This window comes from Poecilia reticulata, linkage group LG6 (genome assembly GCF_000633615.1).
Source record: "Poecilia reticulata strain Guanapo linkage group LG6, Guppy_female_1.0+MT, whole genome shotgun sequence".
NCBI classification, from domain to species: domain Eukaryota; kingdom Metazoa; phylum Chordata; class Actinopteri; order Cyprinodontiformes; family Poeciliidae; genus Poecilia; species Poecilia reticulata.
The window spans coordinates 20538219-20558673 of record NC_024336.1 but is presented as its reverse complement, the minus strand read 5'-3'; the positions used below and the strand labels follow the sequence as shown (position 1 = coordinate 20558673).

Below are 20455 nucleotides of genomic sequence, written 5' to 3'. Positions count from 1 at the left end.
CATTAAGAGTACCTGGGATCCATCAATGTCCGCTTCTCTACTAACTTTTCATTATAAATAGTGACGAGGTGTAAAACTTGCCATGGAAAATATCACATACAAGACTGCATGATGTAATGACGCATTTAAAATCCACCTAAATAAATCATGCTATTTAGTCATTCTCCGTTGTACCGTTCTTGTTTCGTTCTTTGGTTTGCAATTATCTGGCGGCACTGCAGGAGTAAAAAACGAGCGCACCGCGCTCTTGCACAGCTACATGTAGGAACAGGAAGCTTGGAAACAGGAAAAAAGTTCCTGAGAAGGAAGGAAAACTTGAGATTACGTTTAAAAAATGAGCAGAATCTATTACAACACGTCTTTACAGAACAAACCGGTGCATAATGAGAGTTTTGACCGTGTGTGGTGTCCTTCTTCGTATGAAAGGTAGGGGCTCCGAACTAATAAATCCATCAGTGCTGCTTCACCAAATCCCAATAGTAAAATCACAGTTTTTCTATTGTTCCTAACATTAAGAGCAGAACGCTTTTATGTATATCCTAAAAACATTTAACTCCAAAAAATAAACAATTCGGCTGTAATCTGCAAAGTGCTAAAGAAGATAATGTTGAGAAACATACAATACAAAAACATCAACAATACATCCGCATCAATATGCTAGGACCTTTAACACAGTACTTTACAAAACTAAACATATTTTAAGATTGAAATGTAATAACTGATGAGTTTGACAATAATTGTACTCATTCAATTCAAACTTGATATTTTGCTGTCTCTCAGTGGTCCTGGGGTTCTTCTGGAGGGGAAACTGATGGATGTTTCCAGACATTCAATCAGTGACGTCAACGGACAAAAGGTGTACCAGACTTATTTATATTATTTTACTATATTTTCTTTTATTTCAGCTAATTAATTTTGGTTACATGTGGTTCAAATTATTTTAATTTATAACAAAATTAGTAATTACAAGAGAATAATTGAAATTTCGATTATTTTGTTCTTTTAATTTAGCGGGGTGTAATGTGTTTTGATTGGATTTTATTCTTTGTTATTTTAGTTTTATTTTAGGTTGGCATGTTTTAAATGTATTTTTAGATTGTAATGTATGTCTTTCTTGTTATTTGATGGGTTTATGTTTATTTCTGTTTTTTTTATTTGATGCTTTTGTTTTTTTATTTTGTTTTGTGTTTTTTTGCTTTTGCATATTAGATTACATTTGACTACTTCACTATTATTATTTTTTCAGTATTCGTTATTTTGCTTCCTGTTTTGTTGGATTATTTTTGTTTAATTTAATTAACACAGCAGGTGTTCTTGAAATGCAGCATTCATTTTGTTAAAGAATATATACATGTGAATAAAACCAGTAAATATGAAACTAAAGCTAATTGCTAAAAAAAATATGAGCTAACTAAAGGTTTGAGTTGTTGTCATATTTGTAACAACAGTTTTACAAGGGAATTTATCCAAGCTTTGCAAAGCTGAGTTAGCGCTACTGTAAGGGTGTATTTGATTGATATAAAGACATAAAAAATATATACTGCTCAAAAAAATAAAGGGAACACCTCAGTGTTCACTTAAATGTTAAAGTGTTCCCTTTATTTTTTTGAGCAGTGTATATTCAGAAGATACCAGAGCCAAACCAAACTTAAAAGCAAAGACTGATGAACATTAAACTACTCTTCATTTTCTCTCCTGATATCTTCTAAAAAAAAAAATGTCAGGTACGCTTCTACGTGCTGTACATCAAACCCGGAAGCATCCACCAGAGGAAATTCGAAGCCAGTGGGAAGGAGGTGGAGCCGAACTTCAGCGACACCAGAAAGGTCAACACAGGCTTCCTTATGTCCTCCTACAGTGAGTGACGACCACAGTTTTTGTGCATCTTCAGTTCTCCGTAAACCTGATTATCTTGGTGCGAACTGCATATCATATTAGAAATATCAAACTTTCACACTGTGGGGAAATTGTTTTATTTTCCGTCACCTTTTTAAATTAAGTTGATTTAAACATGGCTGTTTTTTTTGTTTTTTCTGTCGGTGCAGAGGTGGAAGCCAAAGGAGAGTCTGACCGCCTGACTGAGGATCAGCTGTCTCAGATGATCAACAAAACCGAGCTGGTTAAAATCACGGACAAGCTCAGACCTGCTGGGAGCTGGGCCTTTTGGTACCCAGAGTCGGAGATGGACAAAACAGAGCTGGAAACGGGACAGGAAGTCCGACTGAAGACCAGAGGAAACAGTCCTTTCATCTGTCAGTGTGCTTTAATTATTTAGTTGGCTTGCATAGTAAAATTTAGCTGTGCAGTAAATATATTTACCACATTACAAGCCTAAAAACCAAAGACGTAATGATCAAGAGTTCAAATAATTGGTTCTGTTGCTTTTTGAACCTCTGCTGTGCGTCATGTCCAGCGTGGCTCACATTCCTGACTTTCTTATCTCACAGTCTCTTTAGCCAAAGTGGACAGTGGGACGGTGACCAAATGCAATTTTGCTGGAGATGAAAAGGCCGGCGCCTCGTGGACCGACAAGATAATGACCAACAAAACAGACGGCAGCAGCTCTCAGAGGCCTGGAGCGGCAGGGGAGGGAGCCGAGGAGGACGAATGGGTCAGAACCACATCTAATTATTATTTGTTGAATTAAATTTTTGTTTGTCGTGTTAGTTTTGTTCATGTTTTTATTAAATATGACTCATTAGCTTTTCTTGTTATGATTAATCTAGCATTTAGAAAAACGCTTATTTACATTTAGTTCCAAAAAATCTGACACTTTTGTATGTAATTGTTTTTAAAATTACATTTACTTTGAACTTTTAGTCACATTTTGGTGTAATAAATAATAAACTATATTAAATAGATAAAAATAATGCTAGTATGACGTATTTCTGTGATTAATTGACGGAAAATGAAATAGGAATTTTAATGCTTAGCAAGATAAGTACTTCACTCATGACTTGAGCCTCACTTGACTTTGGTAAATAAATGTTTAAAGAGGAAGAGAGCAGCTGCCACAGTAGTAATCTACAGTGTGTATTTCTGCATGCAAATAGACAATCATATTTGCCTATTAGTTATTTTTTTAATAGGAGTTCTGCAGGAGACTGGATTTATTACTCATAAGCTGATCTGCATTTCTCTCCAGGACGATTAAAGACAACGTGAGTTCTGATCCAATCTTCAGGGTTAAACGGGTTTCATCCTGCATCGACTCTGAAGATTGCAGCTGCAGTGCTTTTTAAGAAAAAAAAACAATAAAAAGTATTCTTTTGTTTTATCTTTTGAATTAAATGGCCTCGTTTATACAAATTTGACTACCACACACAGCCTAAATAGCGTCACTAGTCATTGTTACAAAGTTATTTTCTTTATCTCTTCTTTTTTTTGTTTCTTTCACATCGTTCTCTGTGATGAGACGAGAGAAGAACAGAGGCTCTTCGAGTTCTTGTTGTTTTTACTCTGCTTGTCTGAAAATGAAGCTCAGGCACATAAGACAAGATTTCTTTCCCAAATTTATTCCATATTAGGGAAAAGTTCAAAGTCTCTTTCCCAGCAGCCAGATTTTCTCAAAATCTTGAAGGTCATTCAAAACCCTTCATCACAAACAGCCCAGTTTAAATTTTTACTGTTTCTTTCTAAGTTGATTGTTTCTGAATCTGTAACGTTTGACTGGTTCTGTTCTAATTTTCCGTAAAGTATTTGAACTGCAACTGCATACAATGATAAAAAAATAAATAGGTTGGTTGATAAGTTCTTTACGACCTAAACTAAGTATCTACAAAAAAAAATAAAAAATTAAGTTACACTTGATGTTCAGAGTTAATCTCAGTTTTTGTGAACAGTTCAGTCATTCCATTAGCCGATCCTGGATTGAACACTTCTGACATGTTGAAAGCTTGGGATTTTGCTGTTTAACCCAACTATCTGCTTTAAACTTTTCCTTAACTTTCTCCCTCCCTTTACTAATTCACTTTTGAAGCCATTTTCTTCCACCGTTTTTTATTTAGAGGCGTTGGAGTAAAACACAACCATTCAAAACACTTCTTAAGATTTTTATATGTGAAAAAATGCAGCATGCACCACATTTCCTCACACTTTATTGCTTTGTTTTCATCTCTCCTGCATAATACCAATAAAGTATGATTGTGAGTCAGCTTGTTGAAGCGTAAGTCCTGTTTCCAGTCTTTTAAAGTTGGTCAACCACAGGAATATGTCTTTGTGAAGGTGCTGCTAACAAAGTGCCAAAATAGCCGATCTGAAGTTCTATACTAAGTTGTTTTTCACTTGTGGACACAACACAGGGCCATTTCGGGAGTTTAGGAATCTTTTTTAAACCTTCTGACATAAACCAGTGCTAAAAGCGACGAAGAGTTAATTTTTACCCTGAGCTGTTTGTTCACTTTGCTTTTGAGAGCCTAAATAAATCCTCCTACATGGTTACAAGCTTGCTGTGCAACAAAGGAATCCTTCAGAAAACAAACTGGTAATTAAAACAAGTTGTGTCTGATTACGTCTAATCTCAGTTCAGACTCGGACAGCGTGGCATTTCCTGTTGCCAAAACTAAAATAATACAGACCAAATGAAAGGGCTCGCTGTTGATGTTTTATTATTAAAAATAACAATATCAGCAAAAAAAAAAAAAAATGAATGCAATAACAGTAATTGGAATGTTTGATTTCAACATTCAATGCTCAAGCAGACTTTCAGATGTTACTCTGGATGTTTGTGTGTGTTTGGGAACCAGCAGCAGCAGCATGGAGACTGGTTAATTTTAGGTTTTTCTTTTATATTTTAAACTAAAGTTGTGTATTGGGACAGTAAAATGATAAAACTGTGATCAATCAAACTGTCAGTCCATAAAAGAAAATAAGTATATTCATTATTTTTATATAAATCAGCAGCAGCACACACAAAAAATCTACAAGAACATCTTTACCAATGGATTTACGTTCCAGCAGGAAACGCACAATTCATAAAAGGGAATAAAAACTATGTTTATACTATTTGCATTGAATACACTATAAATAATATTCATTGTTATTTACACAAACAAGAGCACACCTCTCTTGTTGTCTGTGCTACACCATCACGCCACTTCTGTCTGATCAAACGGAAATGTGTAAAATCCTTTAACTTCATCTCTTCTTAGATTTTTACTAGAGCCGCCTGAAAACAGGTTTAACCGCTGATCCGACGGGCCGCAAAACATCTGGAGCTTTGATTATTGTAGATGGGCAGTCTCTCTTTCAAACCACTGCAGGACCGTGTCGTGGTTCTCCTGGACCCACTGGATGTTGACTTGGGTCTGCTCGATGGCCTGAAGAGTGGCTCTGTAAGCGCCGTTCATCTCTGTGTTGTCCCTGAAGCGAATCAGCTGGAGACACAAATTGATGTGATTAAAAACACAAAAATGTGGAAGCTAAATCCGACAGAAAGAGCCCTCACCTTCAGTGAAACTACTCCTAATCATTAGGAAATATTATAATCTTTTGTAAACATATTGTCCAAAAGATTTCAGAGATTTGTGGAGAGCAGAAAAGATGAGCGCATGATATGATTTTACTCTAATGATCTTATTCCTTTTCCAGACTCTTAACTAAACATAATACACAAATCTTAAAGATAAAAGTTACTGATTAGATAAATAGCTGGGTGATGTCAAATAATTTATTTTCAAAAGTCTTATCAACTTAGGACATAAATTAACAAAGTGATTTGTGCGTGTGTGTGTTTTTAAAATAGACAAATAAATTCACATTTTTAGAAGACTGAAACATAAAATACAGCTACAAAATTGTTAAAAGCTTTGATTTATTATGAAATGAGGTTTATTAAAAAGACTTGTGAAAGCATTATCAGCATATCTAACAAAAGATGGTTGAATGTGAATTATTGTGTTAACCCGTGTGGAACAAATAGATTAAATAAAAGTTCTAGATTATACTACACAATAATAATAATAATAATAATAATAATAATAATAATAATAATAATAATCAATTTAATTTGTACTGCACTTTCATTAACATGAATCTCAAAGTGCTAGATGATTTCAGATGCTAAAAATTATAAACAACTCACAAATAATTCAGAAGAGAAATGAAGAGTTGAGAGTTATAACATATTTATATAACCTACTTAGTTTAAAAGAAACTGAAAGTTTTTTTTTTTTTTTATTACAAGAACAAACCTCAGCAAAGTCAAACTTTGACCAATAGTCTCACATTGTCGTCACAGTTTATATAACATTTTTGATAAGTGACTTTTGACACATTCAGCTGATTAAGTAATATGAGGAAACATCTGGATAAACACAAATAAACCTGATAACTGATTAAATTCATGCTCAGAACTCAAGACTCAACAAAACAAATAAATAAATAAATACCAAACTTTATCTTAAACCGGACTGGTCATGATGGGGCAGATTTGTGATCGATTAGGTATCAGGGCGCTTTGGGTTACTCATGCAAGCGCGAAAGCCAGATAATCAGAATAAAACTCAGTTTGAGGTGTGGCATTTATTCAACATTTGCATATAAAATGTGAGTAAATTACCTCCTGCAGCTCAAAAGGTGTGGAGAACCTTCTGGTCACGCCCATAACCAGGGAAGCAGCATCCCTGAAAAACAGCAGCAACAGCATTTAAAAAAAACAAGTGAAGAAGCTGAAGAAACCAGTAAATCAAACAGAGTAGAGGGTGGAGTATATCTGCTTTTTAATTTACTTTAGTTCACATGTTTCAAACTCAAGTGAGCCAAATCCGGCTTTTTATGTGGCCCGCTAAATTCTAGACTAAACACTAAGTGTGCTTAAATATCATGTTATCAATCAAATCAATGCAATTTTTACTGACAAATTATATCATTCAGTCCCTCCAGTTTCTTGAGAATTATCGCATATCCACTCAAAATCAACAAATCCTCGCACTTTTTTGCACTGATACATAAGTGGGAGTTTATGGCAGATTTTTCTCAAAAGTTGTGAAAAACTTCTTTGCTTGTACTAAACAGCTGCCTCGGCCTTAATCAATGTCAGATTACAGTCCATGATCTGCACAGCGAGTAATAAAAAGTTGCATTTACTGTCACAGATAACCGTAAATATCGCAAATATTTCCAAATTGATACCACAAAAACACTTTGATTAAATCTTAAACCAATCTTGAAATCCTGGAGGGACTGAAAAGATGTTCAACATTATTTAATTTTAAAAATTCATTGACATTTTAACAGGTTGTGGGTGGGTTTTGTCAATACATCCTGGCACAACCGGCCCTTTAAGAGCATTCATCATCTTGATTTGGCCCAAAATGAAAATTAGTTTGACACCCCTGAAGTTTAGATAATCAACAACTACTGGTTACTCAATAAAATCTTGTATCCTGTGCCTACATAAATACTTAGATACAAAATCTGTTGGCTTCCTGGTTACTGCGTAAACAGTGGAGACTTTATGGTGAGGAGTTTTTGATAAGCACTGATTAAATTTCAGGACTTTTGTCCTTGACGACGCAGGGCAGGATTACTGTAAGCCACCGTATGAAATGCTAATTTTTATGACTTCGCTTTAACACGGGTGATTAAATTGTCACGAAGCCTCTGTAAACAACGCCTCCCTGGGCGAGTTGAAGGAACCGTAACCGATGTCTTCTTGGCTCAGCTCCTGTCCTGAAGTGGAGCTGAGAACCAAGATAAACATCAACATAGTAAGGCTGGGGGACCAGCCACTCAGCTAGTTGGTGGTCCTGCAAAACGTTATGTTTATTTGTAGCTAAAAAAGCAGTGCTGACCATATATACGCTGTTTAATGACATTTTCTTTATCAGTGTGGTCAATACACAGTGTTTACCCCATACTCTATTTCACCATTAGATATTTTTAAGACATAATAGTCGTAATGCTAAACATCTATTGACAAATTTGTAATTCTTAGTAGTGCCAAATATTAATTTTCCCACAGACAAAATCCAGGACCCATCGATACTCTTAACACAGTGAAACCATTTCCTGTTTCCATAAGAAAAGTTTCAGTTTTCTTATCCAAGTTTGATTTCTATTCCTGAACTTTGACTGTTTTTTTCCTCCCCATGATTACAGCTCAAAATCACAAATAAGTTTAAAGTCCCCTAAAGAAAACATTTTTAAAAAGTGACAGAGGACAACAGTGTTGCCCAAAACAATTAGACAATAATCAGTGTTAGTTATGTAATGGCCAGCTGGAATCTTTGGTGTACGTTTTTGGGAATAACATAATTTGATTCAATTCAATAATTAAATGGACCCTGAGTCCCCTTTAAATGTAGTTTGAATAACACAGCTCCCTCCTCTCCACACTCTGAGGAAATACGTATTTCAGAGGCACTTCTGACCTAAACATCGTACCTACCCCTGACTGACGTAATCCCAGTGGGCTCTGATGAAGTTCCAAGCCAGCGCTTGACCCGCGGCGTTTTGCGCTATGAGGTTAACAGTGGAAGGGACATCCATCAGCCGTATCTTATCAGGGTCCAAAGTGTACGACAGGTATCTGTAAGATAAAGAAGGTTCTGATTCACTGTCTGCTTCACAACACCTGGCATTACTGTAATTCACCTTATCACAGGCGTGTCTGTTATGAGAGTGTTTTTTATCTATTTATTCTCATCACCTGTTGAGGAGCCAAGTCTTCTTGGTGCAGGACAGAGCTTTTCTGAGCTGGTCTTTCTCTGAGGTGTCAGTGGAGCTCAGAAATTTCTCCCAGGCAAACTCCCACTCTTTCTTATCACCAGCGGCCACAGCTTGGCAGTAGATAACAGACCGTAAATTGGTATGAATGCTGAATAACAAACAGAAAAATGCCTTAGTCCGCTGATTGAAAATGTATTGTTCATGCAGAACTGTTGACTCAGTCTGTTTCCTCTCGAGAAGCTCGTCCACAGACCCGCGGGATATTTGTTTTACAACAATAATATTGTGAAGAATGCTCTGCCATCTATTCAAACGCTTACAGACCGAGTCTTAAAATGAAGTAAGTCAGGATTGTGATTTTATGTTTCTTTAAATATATTCGATCTGATCTCAATCAGGTCTTTCAAGAATCAAACTTATTCTCCTGAGTTACACATCCTGGCTTGAAATGTTGGAACGTCCCTCAATAATCTGCCCTAAAATCCAACATGGCTGCTGCACGTATAGAAACTGCAGTGATAAACTGCTGAGTTTCTCATCTGAAAGTCGTTAAATTAGTCACGCACATTTGTTGCTGACCTGCGTGTGTGACTAACTGGGGTCACTGGAAATGCTACGGGCTTGTCTTACTGATTAGGGATTTGCCTCGTCACTGAGCTTCCAGCAAATCTCACAGATTTTCTGACTGTCAGAAACTTCTTCAGTAAACAGCAGAGACAGACAAATATATCTAAACGCAGAAAACACATCAGAGTTAGATCTGAAGGTGACGTTGGAAAAATAAAGGTCGTCTTGTTTGCTGTGTTTCCATATGACGTCAACAAACTTCCCATCACAACACTTCTTCTTTTTTTATTATTAAAATGGATGAAAATACATGCACATATTTTTTCTTTATTATTTTATTTCCTCTAAAGTTTATATGTTTATGCTCTATGTCTGTCCTCCGTTAAGACACTTGAAAAGAGAAGTCAAATTTCTTGGTTGTTCACATAATCATGACCTTTAAACTCCTATGGAAGAGGACACTCAATACGCCAACTGTCCTGTTTTACATTGTTGGGTTGTTTTATGTTTTAAGACAATAATTTAATCATTATTTTCTGATAAACAAATATATTATATGATTTACTTGGGGGGGTAAGCCTTCAGATAAAATACCAAAACTGCTTCTACATCAAGGAAAATCAGATGAGAACAGCAAATATTCTAGACTGAAAATGTAGAAGAGATTCATTTTGTTGGTTTTTTTCCAGTACATCACACAAACATCACATGCACTAACAAGGAGTTGCGAGCTGCTACTGACAAACTAACATTACACGCAATTGTGTATCAGCTTCTCCCCACAACTGCTTGAAATGGCCTGTAATTACATGCAATTGTGGGCTGATACACAGCCACATTTTACGCCGGTATATGCAACACATGCAGTGATAGTTAAAGCTGCACCTGCAGACATTTTCAGAAAACTGACTGGAGAAAATTACAGCAACAAAACTAACAAACATCGGAGTTCCTTGTTAGTAAAATTTTAGCAGATACTTTCGAATTTTGTAATAAAGCAATAGCTTTTAAAATCCAGAGGGGTGCAGCTTTAGAATAAACCACGATGCCGCGACACCAGAAGACACAAAAAGTGAGCAGACAGCACCTACCTTTTCTAAATCACTGCCGGAGCGAGCAAAGCTACAGAACGCAAGGGATGCTATTACAGTTACTGTCAAATTATAGCTGTTCAGAAAACAGAGGCGCAGAAGTTATATTCATCTCAAACCATACGTGTTGGTGTCGTTTCTGTCCATCCACTCAGCAAACTTCTTTGTAGCCATCTCCACACAATCTGGGAGCTCATTGGAGCAGGCCACCTCGATGGCAGTGATCTGGTTGTGCCTTTAAATAACATCACAGACAGAACCCGACGGTTGAAGGTCACAAACAGAGTCAACTTTAAATAAGCTGCAAATTTCAATGATGTTTTTTGTTTTTCTAAATGACTAATTCAAGTTCACGTTTGCAACATCGTCAAACCTTTTCTCCTCAGAACTAGTTTGGGTAAAATTGGTAACATTCATACGAAAATTGTGTCAAAAGGAAAAAAAAAAAACCCACAAGACTTGACTTTCCAAAAGCAGGAAATGAAATCCCTGACCAATATATAATTTGCATGCTTCTGCTGTCAAGATGGATGTCAGTGCCCTGTGTGCCAAAGTACTCAGCATAAAAAAGTGTCTGGCTGTGAATTTTATAGACCTCAAACAAGCAAATCTGGTTATGATTAACCTGCAGACAACTCATCCACTTTAACCTGTTAGTTTAACAGCTCCAGATGGAGTGAAGTAGATTTTTGCTTACTGTAACGAGTGATCCTCGGGGACGATCGAGTTGTCTGTTTGGTTTTTGAAGAAGTTATAAAGCTCCTCTACTTGATGTCGAAGATAAAGCTGCAGAGAGAGAAAGATTTACAGCAAACTTTCCAGATCATGCTTTTCTAACATCTGTATATAACATTCTAGATCAACTTTAAGAAGAGTAGACTAGTAAAAATGGTTTTATACCCACTGAACCTGAATATAATAAAACAAGAGAATGTTCTACTTGCTTTATTATATTAAGCAACAGCATTTTATTGGCGCTTGCCTGCATGGGGCCGTACACCTCGGAACGATCAAACATCAGGATGAAGTACTCCAGATTCCTGATGGCTGATTCCCAGGGGAGGTAAGCCGTCTCCCTATGGAGGAAACGGGTCGACTTCAGAGCCAGAGTCACGTCGACCTGCTTTGCTCTGAGAAAAATAGAGGACGGTAGAGACGGATTGCAGAGACTGCTGAAAAGTAATCGTCGTTTCATTAAGCTGGAGATTAGTTTTAAATGGGTGCGTTGTCACTCAACCTACAAATCATCGTTCAAGTCAGATATGTTTGAGAATAAATCATTTCAGACACATTTTTACAAAAGTATATCAACAGATCAAAGCAGGTTGCAAAATCTTTCAGGGGGACATGATCATTCCCCTATTTCCTCATTCGGTGTTGCTTTAAACAAACCAGGGTCAAATCTAATCCAATATTTTCACTTCTGAAATTATAACCTTTAATCCCTGTGTCACTTTTTCCTCTCAGTATTTGTGAAAAATAACGTAAGAATATCAGTACCTAGCCAAGTTGAAGGCATCGTCTACCAGCTGCGCTCGGTTCATCAGAGGGATGCGCTGCAAATGAGAGAATTCAGTGTTTTAACGAAGCATCCAACTGCATCCCAAAAACATATTTTAATATGAAGCCCAAGAATAATCCCAGGCACGTTTTGTAATTCAAATGGAAAAATCTGAATTTTTAGAAAAAACATTCAAAAAACTTGTTTTCACTGTGTGAGTGTTTTATTCTTACTTTACGTTCCTCAGGGACATTCTACAAAACCGAGCAATGATTTCCCCCCTGGTTAAGTTCTTCCACTCATTCATGTATTTATGGATGTTGCCTTGTCCACCAATGTGCACTGATGTTGAAACAGGATTTTGTTTATTCTCATCTAATTTTTTCTTAGTGTTCTCTTTACGGAAATGACGGGTCATTTCTTGTCCATCATTTACATTTTACACACCTTTTAAACTTCTTAAGAAGCCGGTCTCTTCTCTGAAAGTGTGGACCGCAATTAAAATAAAAGAACAGGTTTGGATTAGGGAACTTGGTAAAACACTATTTTTCTTACTTTGACTTTCCAAACAAGGACGTTATCCTAGCAGCATAAAAAAAAGCTCCAATTAACAAAGTGCTGATAAGACCAATGATACAGGGGCAAGATTCAGACTGGAGTATGTTCCTGTGGTTTCGTAAGTCTGAAAGCATTGGCTGACGGTTTGCTGTGTGTGTGTGTGTGTGTGTAGGTGTGTGTGTGTGTGTGTAGGTGTGTGTGTGTGTGTGTGTGTGTGTGTGTAAATTGGCTGTGTTGGACATCATCTGTTCAGGATTAACAACAGTTGTAGAAAAAGTTGTGAATGAGGCCTGGACATTTTTTGGGAGTTTGTAACTCCCCAGACCAAAATCAGTCTTGTGTCCCACCTTTAAAAAACAAAGTTTTTTCTTCTTTTTTTTTTTAGGTGTATATAAAGTACAGAAATTGAAAAATCTTTAGTATTCAGATACTTTTACAGTTGGTAATAAACTTAATTCAGATTCTGCCGGGGTCATTCCTCATTTCTATCTGTTCACTTGGGGGATTTGATCATGAATCCAAAACGCATCATCGCATTCTCTTAAAGGACAAGCGTGCAGTGTTGTCCTTGTCCGGTAAAACATTTTAGTGAGGATAATCTGAAAAGCATTTAGTTCAGCTGCTAACTCACAGATGGATTTGTTTCCAGCTGCCACAGCAGGCGATCCCAGTTCTCTGGGTTGTAGTTGACTCTGTAGTATCCAGTGGTGTTGATGTTAACCAGGATCCACTCTCCTTTCTTTGAAATTAACTCATCCATCCCGTCTGTTCCGAGAAAAAGGTTTGGAGAAAACATTTTTAAACTCAACACAAAACTGGAGATTTTGGAAAAGAACTCCAAATAAGGCCAGACCAGATCTGTTTCCCAGGACAAATTATAACAATTCAGGCCTCTGGGCACAAAGACAGTCTCCCCAACCAGCCCTGCATGCAAACAAAACACCAAACCCAAAGCAGATGTCTTTTCAAGAGATGATTTTTGGTTTATATCTAAGGTATAAAGCTAAGATTATATCTAAGATTGCTATAATATCTAGAGTAAAATAAACATTTTTTCCCCCTGTTTGTTCTCCCCTTATCTTTAGCTTCCATGAAATATAGATGTCATGGAGGTTTGATTATTTAATTCTTTGTCCATTTATTTTTTTTATCATTTTATTGCATATTAATTTGGAGAACTTATGCACTTGTGTCTTTGAGTCTAATTAATTGACATATTGGATTACTTTGCAGTTTTTTTGTAGCATTGCATGGTATGACTTTCGTTTCTGGGATGTCCGATCCTGATATCATTGGCAAACCATTTTAAGTCGTTTCCACTTCTGAATGATCTTTCTCACTTTACAACACTGGAATTTAGATTATTTGGAAAAGATCTAACAACTCTTCACAGATTTATGGAGAGCAACAATTGCTTCACTAGTGTCACTGGCATTGTGGTAAAAGACACTTTAATGCTCTGGAGCAGCAAACGGACAAAATTCAGACATTTTCTGAGGTAATCAAAAAATTTGGTGATCAATTAAAGATTCCTTTAAGTAGAAACTCTTTAAAAGGATGAATTGTGTCCTAGTCGAACCCTTAAAGTCAGTTTGTTATATTAATCCCTGATAACTCTCAAGAGTGGAAGTAAAGTGTGGCTAATAATCAAAAATGCTGTAAAACTTGTTGTATGTCTCTTCGGTCTGGATTAATCTGATTGGTTAAGAACAGGAAAAAACAATTCTGGACAATTTTGTGATTTCTGTGTGAGTGTTAGACGTGTTGTGCTGTGTGTTGTTGCACATTACCTCTTTCTCTCTCTGCCAGCCAGAAATCATTCGATTCCGAAATATTTGTAGTGTATGTGATGGGAATGTTCCACAATAGACTAAACAAAGAAAAAATTATTATATGTTAAAATGTGGCCAAAGGGTTTATAATGCAGAAAGTGAGTCTGAATAGAAGCATACAGTCTTCTAAGGCTTTTTAAGGAAAACAGAACAGAGACAAGCCTGCAGACAACAAAAAAAAAGACATCAGGTCTGCTGCACAGTGACGACACTTTATGCTGCAGCTGCAGGAGGGGTCGAATAAAAAATGAAAACCAGATCACAGTTTGCTAAATCATTCCACCGTGGTTTCATAGCCTACACAGTTAAAGAAAGAAAACATTGACTCAAAACATTTTTGGTACTCAGCTGTAATCAGCAGCAGTGATTTCATGAAGGCCTGACACATAAAAAAAACAAAAAACAAATTGGCCTGCAGGGAATTACCCTCTGTGTTTTAAAACTGAATCTGACAGGAAGAAATTCAGCACGTTGTAACTTTGCCAAACTTTTTTTTTTTTTTTTTTTAACAGAAGACACATGATCACAGCTAGTGAGATAAACAGCTCAGCTAGCCATGTGCTATTTTATGGAAACAGGTTCATATATGTAATACATAACAGCTTCTAATGAAGCGAGTTTAGGCCTGTTGGAAGTTAGAAGGAAAATTATACAATTAAATATTAGTTTTGACCTTTTTTTTTTTAAATTGTCACAATCCAGTGACATTCAAAGGGCCCCCAAGCAGCATTAACCATGTCAGCGACTTAAGAATAGAAAAAAAATGAATAAATAAATAAATAAACCCCTTACTAATTTCCTAATGTTGCTCCACAGTTTTAAGACCATTGGTAAGATTTCATAACTTTAATATTAACACAAATTTTTTCATGTAACTTTAATATTACATGAAAATATTAGGTACAAATGATGACTTTCAAAATGATGACGGTTGTCATCAACAACCGTCAAATATGCATAAAATATGCAGAGATAACAGAAAGCTTTACTACTTTTTAAGATTAAATCATTTAACAGCTCTGATTATTGCTGTTCATTTAGACTGGACTTTGGCTTCACTGTCACCATGTTTTCCATTAAATGGTAAAAAAAATATATAGTAAAATAAAAAAAGCCCATACTTGGATACAGCAGAGCTGTTGTAGAGGAAGTGCTTCTGGTTGATCGATCCACTGACGGTGTTGATGGTGACGACAGGAAAGCCGATTTGAGTGGTCCAATTTTCCATGAATTTTTGAACTGTGGGCTCGGATTCTCTATTACGGGCCTGCAAAGATGATGACAAGCCAGTTGTACGTAGCCATACATTTGAGTTCAGATGTTCATACTTGTTGCAATCGCTGTTTGAAACCACAAGACTTTTTTTTTTTACATTTTGAATGAAGACCCACAGCTCTTCTTGGTCTGCATTTCCTCCTCTGTGAGTTTTGAGGTAATCCTAAAAAGCAGGAAAAAAGAAAAGTAAACATTGAAATAAAGCGCTAAGCTTCTGTGGTTCTCTCTAAATCAGAGTATGAAGTCTGAGTTGAACCTTTCTGTTTCTCTGCACAGCATACATTTACAGTTGAAATTGGCCATTTTGAGAAAGTTGGTCTACACAACGCTGACAATATTGGACACCAAACAGAATCAGAGAACCTTCAAATCCTGTCTCACACTTGGCAAGCCTGCTTGCACAAGCAGAAAATTCAGAAACACCATTTCGATAGTTGGTGATAATTATGACACTCGGTCAACTCATCAAATTAGAAATGTGCTCTGCTCTGGTTTCCTTCTGGCCTTGGTATGATTCATCTGAGTATGGTGAACTGGAAATGTCTGGAAACTGTTTGTGCTTGGACCAGAGGCTGTCTGGGTTTAACTCCAAATAGACAAAGTTATGATGAAGGGATCAGAGGCCACCTTTGAGTCCCAGAGAACACGTGCAAGACTCTGACTCATCTTCACCAGACGTCTGCAACCTGTTGCTTTTCAGACTTCCACAATGGCTTCTGTTAACTTGGGATAAAACCAATGAAGAACGTGTTTTGTTGAAAATGACACCAAGAGTACCAGTGCTAAATTTATTTGGATCTATTCTTCTTGACATTAGGTTGGAAACTATGTGCTTTTATTTTACATAAACTACCACAAATATCTACACGCCATAGAAATAAATGTATTACTTTTTGCTATTTTTTTTTTATTATTATTTATTTCAAAACCCACAAATAGAAATAAAATGGTGGATGTTTAAAAACGAAGAAATTTCTTCCTTTAGCTATTTATCAACAACTCAATTAAAAGAATATTATTTAACAGGATGAGGTATTTGTAAGAATTGTAGCATCGTTTTCATGCGTTTGACATGGGTGCCTTACTCTGATGCCGTTGTCAAAAGCTTTGTCTTTCACATATTCCGCCAGCATTCTCAGCACCATGGCCCCCTGCAGAGTACATGAAACCAGGGCTTCTTATAAACACAACACATGCTTTCAGAAGAACAAACAAGAGAAATCTGAGAGAGACCTTTCCAAGAAATATTAGCAAGGAAACATTTGATCCTCAGCAAAACAGAAAAGGACAAATTAGCATTAAAGACAAATGAATAAACTGATATTTTCCAAAACATTTTCACCATCAAATTCAACTAATTTGCACCAGCAATTTAGGTCCAGTGCCATTACAAGTTCTTACAAAGTAAAAGGTGTAACCAATTGGATCCAAATAAAAACTTTTTTTCTTTTGCCATCTTTTCTGCTGAAAATTGTCTATATTATTCATGTTTTTAATATTTTTGGATTTGGTGACACTTTAAAAAACATAAAACTAAAGCTTTTCATCCCTATGAGATAAATACATCTGTTTAGTCATGGGCTGGTTAGAGGCTTTAAAAGGTATGTTTTTAAAACTGCCTAAAATGTTACGTCACACCATTCTGGTGAATTAAAGTACTTAATAGGAGGGTGACAATGTCCCTAGAGTTTTCCCTGTGTTTAGAGTTAGCAGCACTTCTCCTCCCCCACCTGTTGCTAAGCCCTGCAGGTCAGCTAACCGAACACAATCTACCAAAACTTCATCCTTATTAGAAGAAATGTAACTTTGTCTGTTTCTGGTTACAAAAGACACGGACAAAATTGCTTCTTTATATCCTCTGATGTTTTTTGCTTGAAGCTACGCTGATTAGATACAGCTTTGAAAAAAGAAAATTCAAGGCTTTTCAGTTTGTCTAATTTCATTATTTTCTGAATGTGTTTGAGCAAAATAAATAACTCTCTTTTAATTCCCAATCTAGACAAACACTTCAAACACAAATGTACATTTAACACATAATGATGATTAAAGGCATGTTTTTTAAAAGCTCAACCAAAAAACTTAACAAGCAAGCATGTGTTTGTGATGTGCATGGTACTTTACCTTACTGTAGCTTATAGCATCGAACATCCCAAGGATATCACCAGTTGTCTGGACGTCATTCGGTGGAGCGCTGAGAGGATGGGATGTCAACAGAGCATCTGCCTCAAACGCTGCATGGAGGTCATCCATAATCATTTTCTCTTTCTTTAAAAAAAATAAATTAAAAACAGACACAAAGGCTGTTTAATGACACCTGAAAAGTGTACGGGCTGCACAGTGGTGCAGCTGGTAGAGCTGTTGCCTTGCAGCAAGAAGGTTCTGGGTTCGATTCCCAGCCTGGGGTCTTTCTGCATGGAGTTTGCATGTTCTCCCTGTTCATGTGTGGGAACATTAGCTGGAGAAAGGCACCAGCAACCCTCCCGACCCCACTAAGGGACAATGGGGTACAGAAAATGGACGGATGGCTGAAAGGTGTACAAGTTGGAAGTAGATTATTGAGGCAAGAGTTTGCTGAAGCAATGACAGAATTTGGTCAAATTTTGACATACAAAATAGATTTGATCTCACCCTGTGTCATAAAAATATACATTCTTCACTTCAGCAGTCTTCAAACATTACAGGAGAGATCAGTCAAAATTGCAGATTAATAAAAGACTTATATGTCTACTTAGGTCCTTTAGTGTCACAAAATAGAAATAATACATATCTGTATCCAACCTGTGGTTCATTATATTCTAAAGGCTTCAGGGGAGAATTTGAAAGATTTAGCCAACCTTTCAAGTTTTAAAGATGTTTGAAGTGCTAAAGACCCAAGTAAAGGTCAAAGGTCAACTCCTTTGACTTCTTATCAGTCAGAGATGAAGGAGTCTTTTGGATGAAAGAGCTGAGAAATGACAGCTGCAGATCATCAGATTACATTTCTGGGGTGATGATAAAAACCTAAGAAAATGGAAGTCTGGTGGTTTTCATGAGAATTGAAGTAGTTTGATAAAAACAAACAAACAAAAAACCCCTGACACTGATGCTTTTGGGAGCAGCTAGCAGTGGATGAGGGGACGCTCAACCTGAACTTACTATCTGAAATGATGGCTCAGCATGGTCCACTGCCAGGTAGGACATGTAGGTGGCGAACCCTTCATTCAGCCAAACTTCATTCCACCATTTCATCGTCACTTGATTTCCAAACCACTGTTGACAAAACAAAAATTCAGCAGTCAATCTACTGCAAAACTCTACTGTACCTACAGAAGATGCAACTTGTCATGGCAGTAAATATGTCCAGGAGGTATTAAACATTTTTCCATGTACATGTGTCATCCCAGGAAACACACACAATTGTCTTCCCCCTTACCTGGTGTGCCAACTCATGAGCAATGATAGTGGTGATTACTTCCTTGTGCAGCCATGAGGACACTCCTTCCTCATAGAGCAAGGCTCCTTCCTGGTACGTGATAAGACCCCAGTTTTCCATTGCTAACGGTTCCAAGTCCGGCAGAGCAATTTGATCTTAAGGAAACATACAAATTATAAGTTACACAACCTGTATGAGTCTGCTTTGACAGATTGTTAAATTATATAGTGGTATTCATTGTGGTTTAAGAAAAAGTGGTTAAAGATAAAAAAAAAAAAAATTGTTGTCAATCAAAGAAATAAAACAAATTTGTCACATTCTGCCTTAGTCTGTCAATCAAGTTTTGAAATTGTAGTTTTACCGAGGTCTTCCATTCCGTACTGCAGGTCAAAATGCTCTTCGTAGAACTCGAGGATCTTTGCAGTTATTCTGGCGGCATACTGCGTGTATCCGGCGTCAATGGCTTCGGGACGGGCATAGGTCTGCATTAACAAAACACAAAAATGTTATTTTGCTTTTTCTTCAAAACGTGAGAAAGAGAAAGAAGATTGTACAAAGTAAACCAGGTGTAATATCATGACCACAGATCTAATCCTGGGTTAGACACCCGTCTAATGTCAGAACAGCCCTGAGAGATCATCACTCTTTTAACAACAAAGCAGATAACTGCAAACTGAGAAAACCTCAGAAGAGCTGCAGTTTTGGAGATACTCAGACCCATCTAACTACCAGAAACTTGCTCAACTATTCCCCTTCCCATTTTTCCTGCTTTCAACATTTCAGCTCTGGTCTAAATAATAGGCTTAATATATGTTGGTTACAAATATGAGTGATGTTTCTAACCAATTAATGAAGAGGATTATTGTTTAACAATTAATTTATGGACCCAAATTCAGAACAACAAGCTATTTCTTAGACTTACTTACTTTTATATTCACACGGTTTTCTGGGGATCTAGTGAACGTGAACTCTGAGATTGTGAGGGCAAGTAAGTAACTCGACATCTTTGGCGTAGAAAAAAACTTTGTGTATTTCCACTCGTCATCTATACTTTCGGACCCTGCCAGAAGAAAATATTTCACAATATCACGAGTCACTGCATTAGATCTAAGAATTAGCATACCTTCTTTGCTTATTGTACTCATTTGCTTACTTTGCTGCCGTGTGTTTGACAAAGCCACTGTGCCCCGTCTATGGATTACTGTCAGCTGAAAAACAGCCTTCATGTCGGGCTCGTCGAAACATGGAAACAATCTCCTTGCACTCGTTGGCTCTAAATTTGTGGCTACAAGGAATCTATGAAAAAGACATTGTGGTAAAATCAAAAGAATCATGTTAAAGCCAAACAGGGATGCATTTTATTCTTAAAAACATAATTAAAATGTCAAATAGGGGAATATTTACTATCTCATAAAGTCTAGAAACCAAATCAGACCAAACAGTGCAAGACTGTGTTATCACTATTTACTTTAAGAAAACAGACAGTTTGTGCCTTGAACTTGAAAAACATGATGGAGGTTCAGAATACTTACTTTAAAATATATATATA

General features: G+C 36.7%; 2 protein-coding genes across 3 annotated transcripts in view; one reads left to right on the top strand and one right to left on the bottom strand.

The window, feature by feature from the left end:
• Positions 1–233: 233 nt before the first annotated feature.
• arpin (actin related protein 2/3 complex inhibitor) lies at positions 234–4153 on the top strand. Its single transcript, XM_008411750.2, has 6 exons — positions 234–426; positions 781–856; positions 1725–1857; positions 2046–2252; positions 2448–2611; positions 3146–4153. The coding sequence occupies exons 1-6, from the start codon at positions 335–337 to the stop codon at positions 3152–3154; spliced, it is 681 nt and encodes a 226-aa protein (XP_008409972.2). The 5' UTR covers positions 234–334; the 3' UTR covers positions 3155–4153.
• Positions 4154–4581: 428 nt separating this feature from the next.
• anpeplb (alanyl (membrane) aminopeptidase-like b) overlaps positions 4582–20455 on the bottom strand; it is a 17842-nt gene continuing 1968 nt past the window's right edge. Inside the window, exons 2-20 of one of the 2 annotated variants that reach the window (XM_008411749.2) lie at positions 20060–20202; positions 19833–19966; positions 19268–19388; positions 18907–19061; positions 18630–18743; positions 17616–17759; positions 16580–16645; positions 15592–15657; positions 15341–15486; positions 14178–14257; positions 13019–13152; positions 11829–11884; positions 11311–11458; positions 11026–11114; positions 10453–10563; positions 8651–8818; positions 8390–8530; positions 6560–6623; positions 4582–5375 (exon numbers count right to left, since the gene is read on the bottom strand). In XM_008411749.2, the coding sequence (XP_008409971.1) occupies positions 5223–5375; positions 6560–6623; positions 8390–8530; positions 8651–8818; positions 10453–10563; positions 11026–11114; positions 11311–11458; positions 11829–11884; positions 13019–13152; positions 14178–14257; positions 15341–15486; positions 15592–15657; positions 16580–16645; positions 17616–17759; positions 18630–18743; positions 18907–19061; positions 19268–19388; positions 19833–19966; positions 20060–20202 (2233 nt within the window). In that variant the 3' untranslated portion in view covers positions 4582–5222. Of the gene's footprint in view, positions 5376–6559; positions 6624–8389; positions 8531–8650; positions 8819–9885; positions 10360–10452; positions 10564–11025; positions 11115–11310; positions 11459–11828; positions 11885–13018; positions 13153–14177; positions 14258–15340; positions 15487–15591; positions 15658–16579; positions 16646–17615; positions 17760–18629; positions 18744–18906; positions 19062–19267; positions 19389–19832; positions 19967–20059; positions 20203–20455 lie in introns of those variants that run through there. The other variant, XM_017305466.1, reaches the window with a different exon arrangement.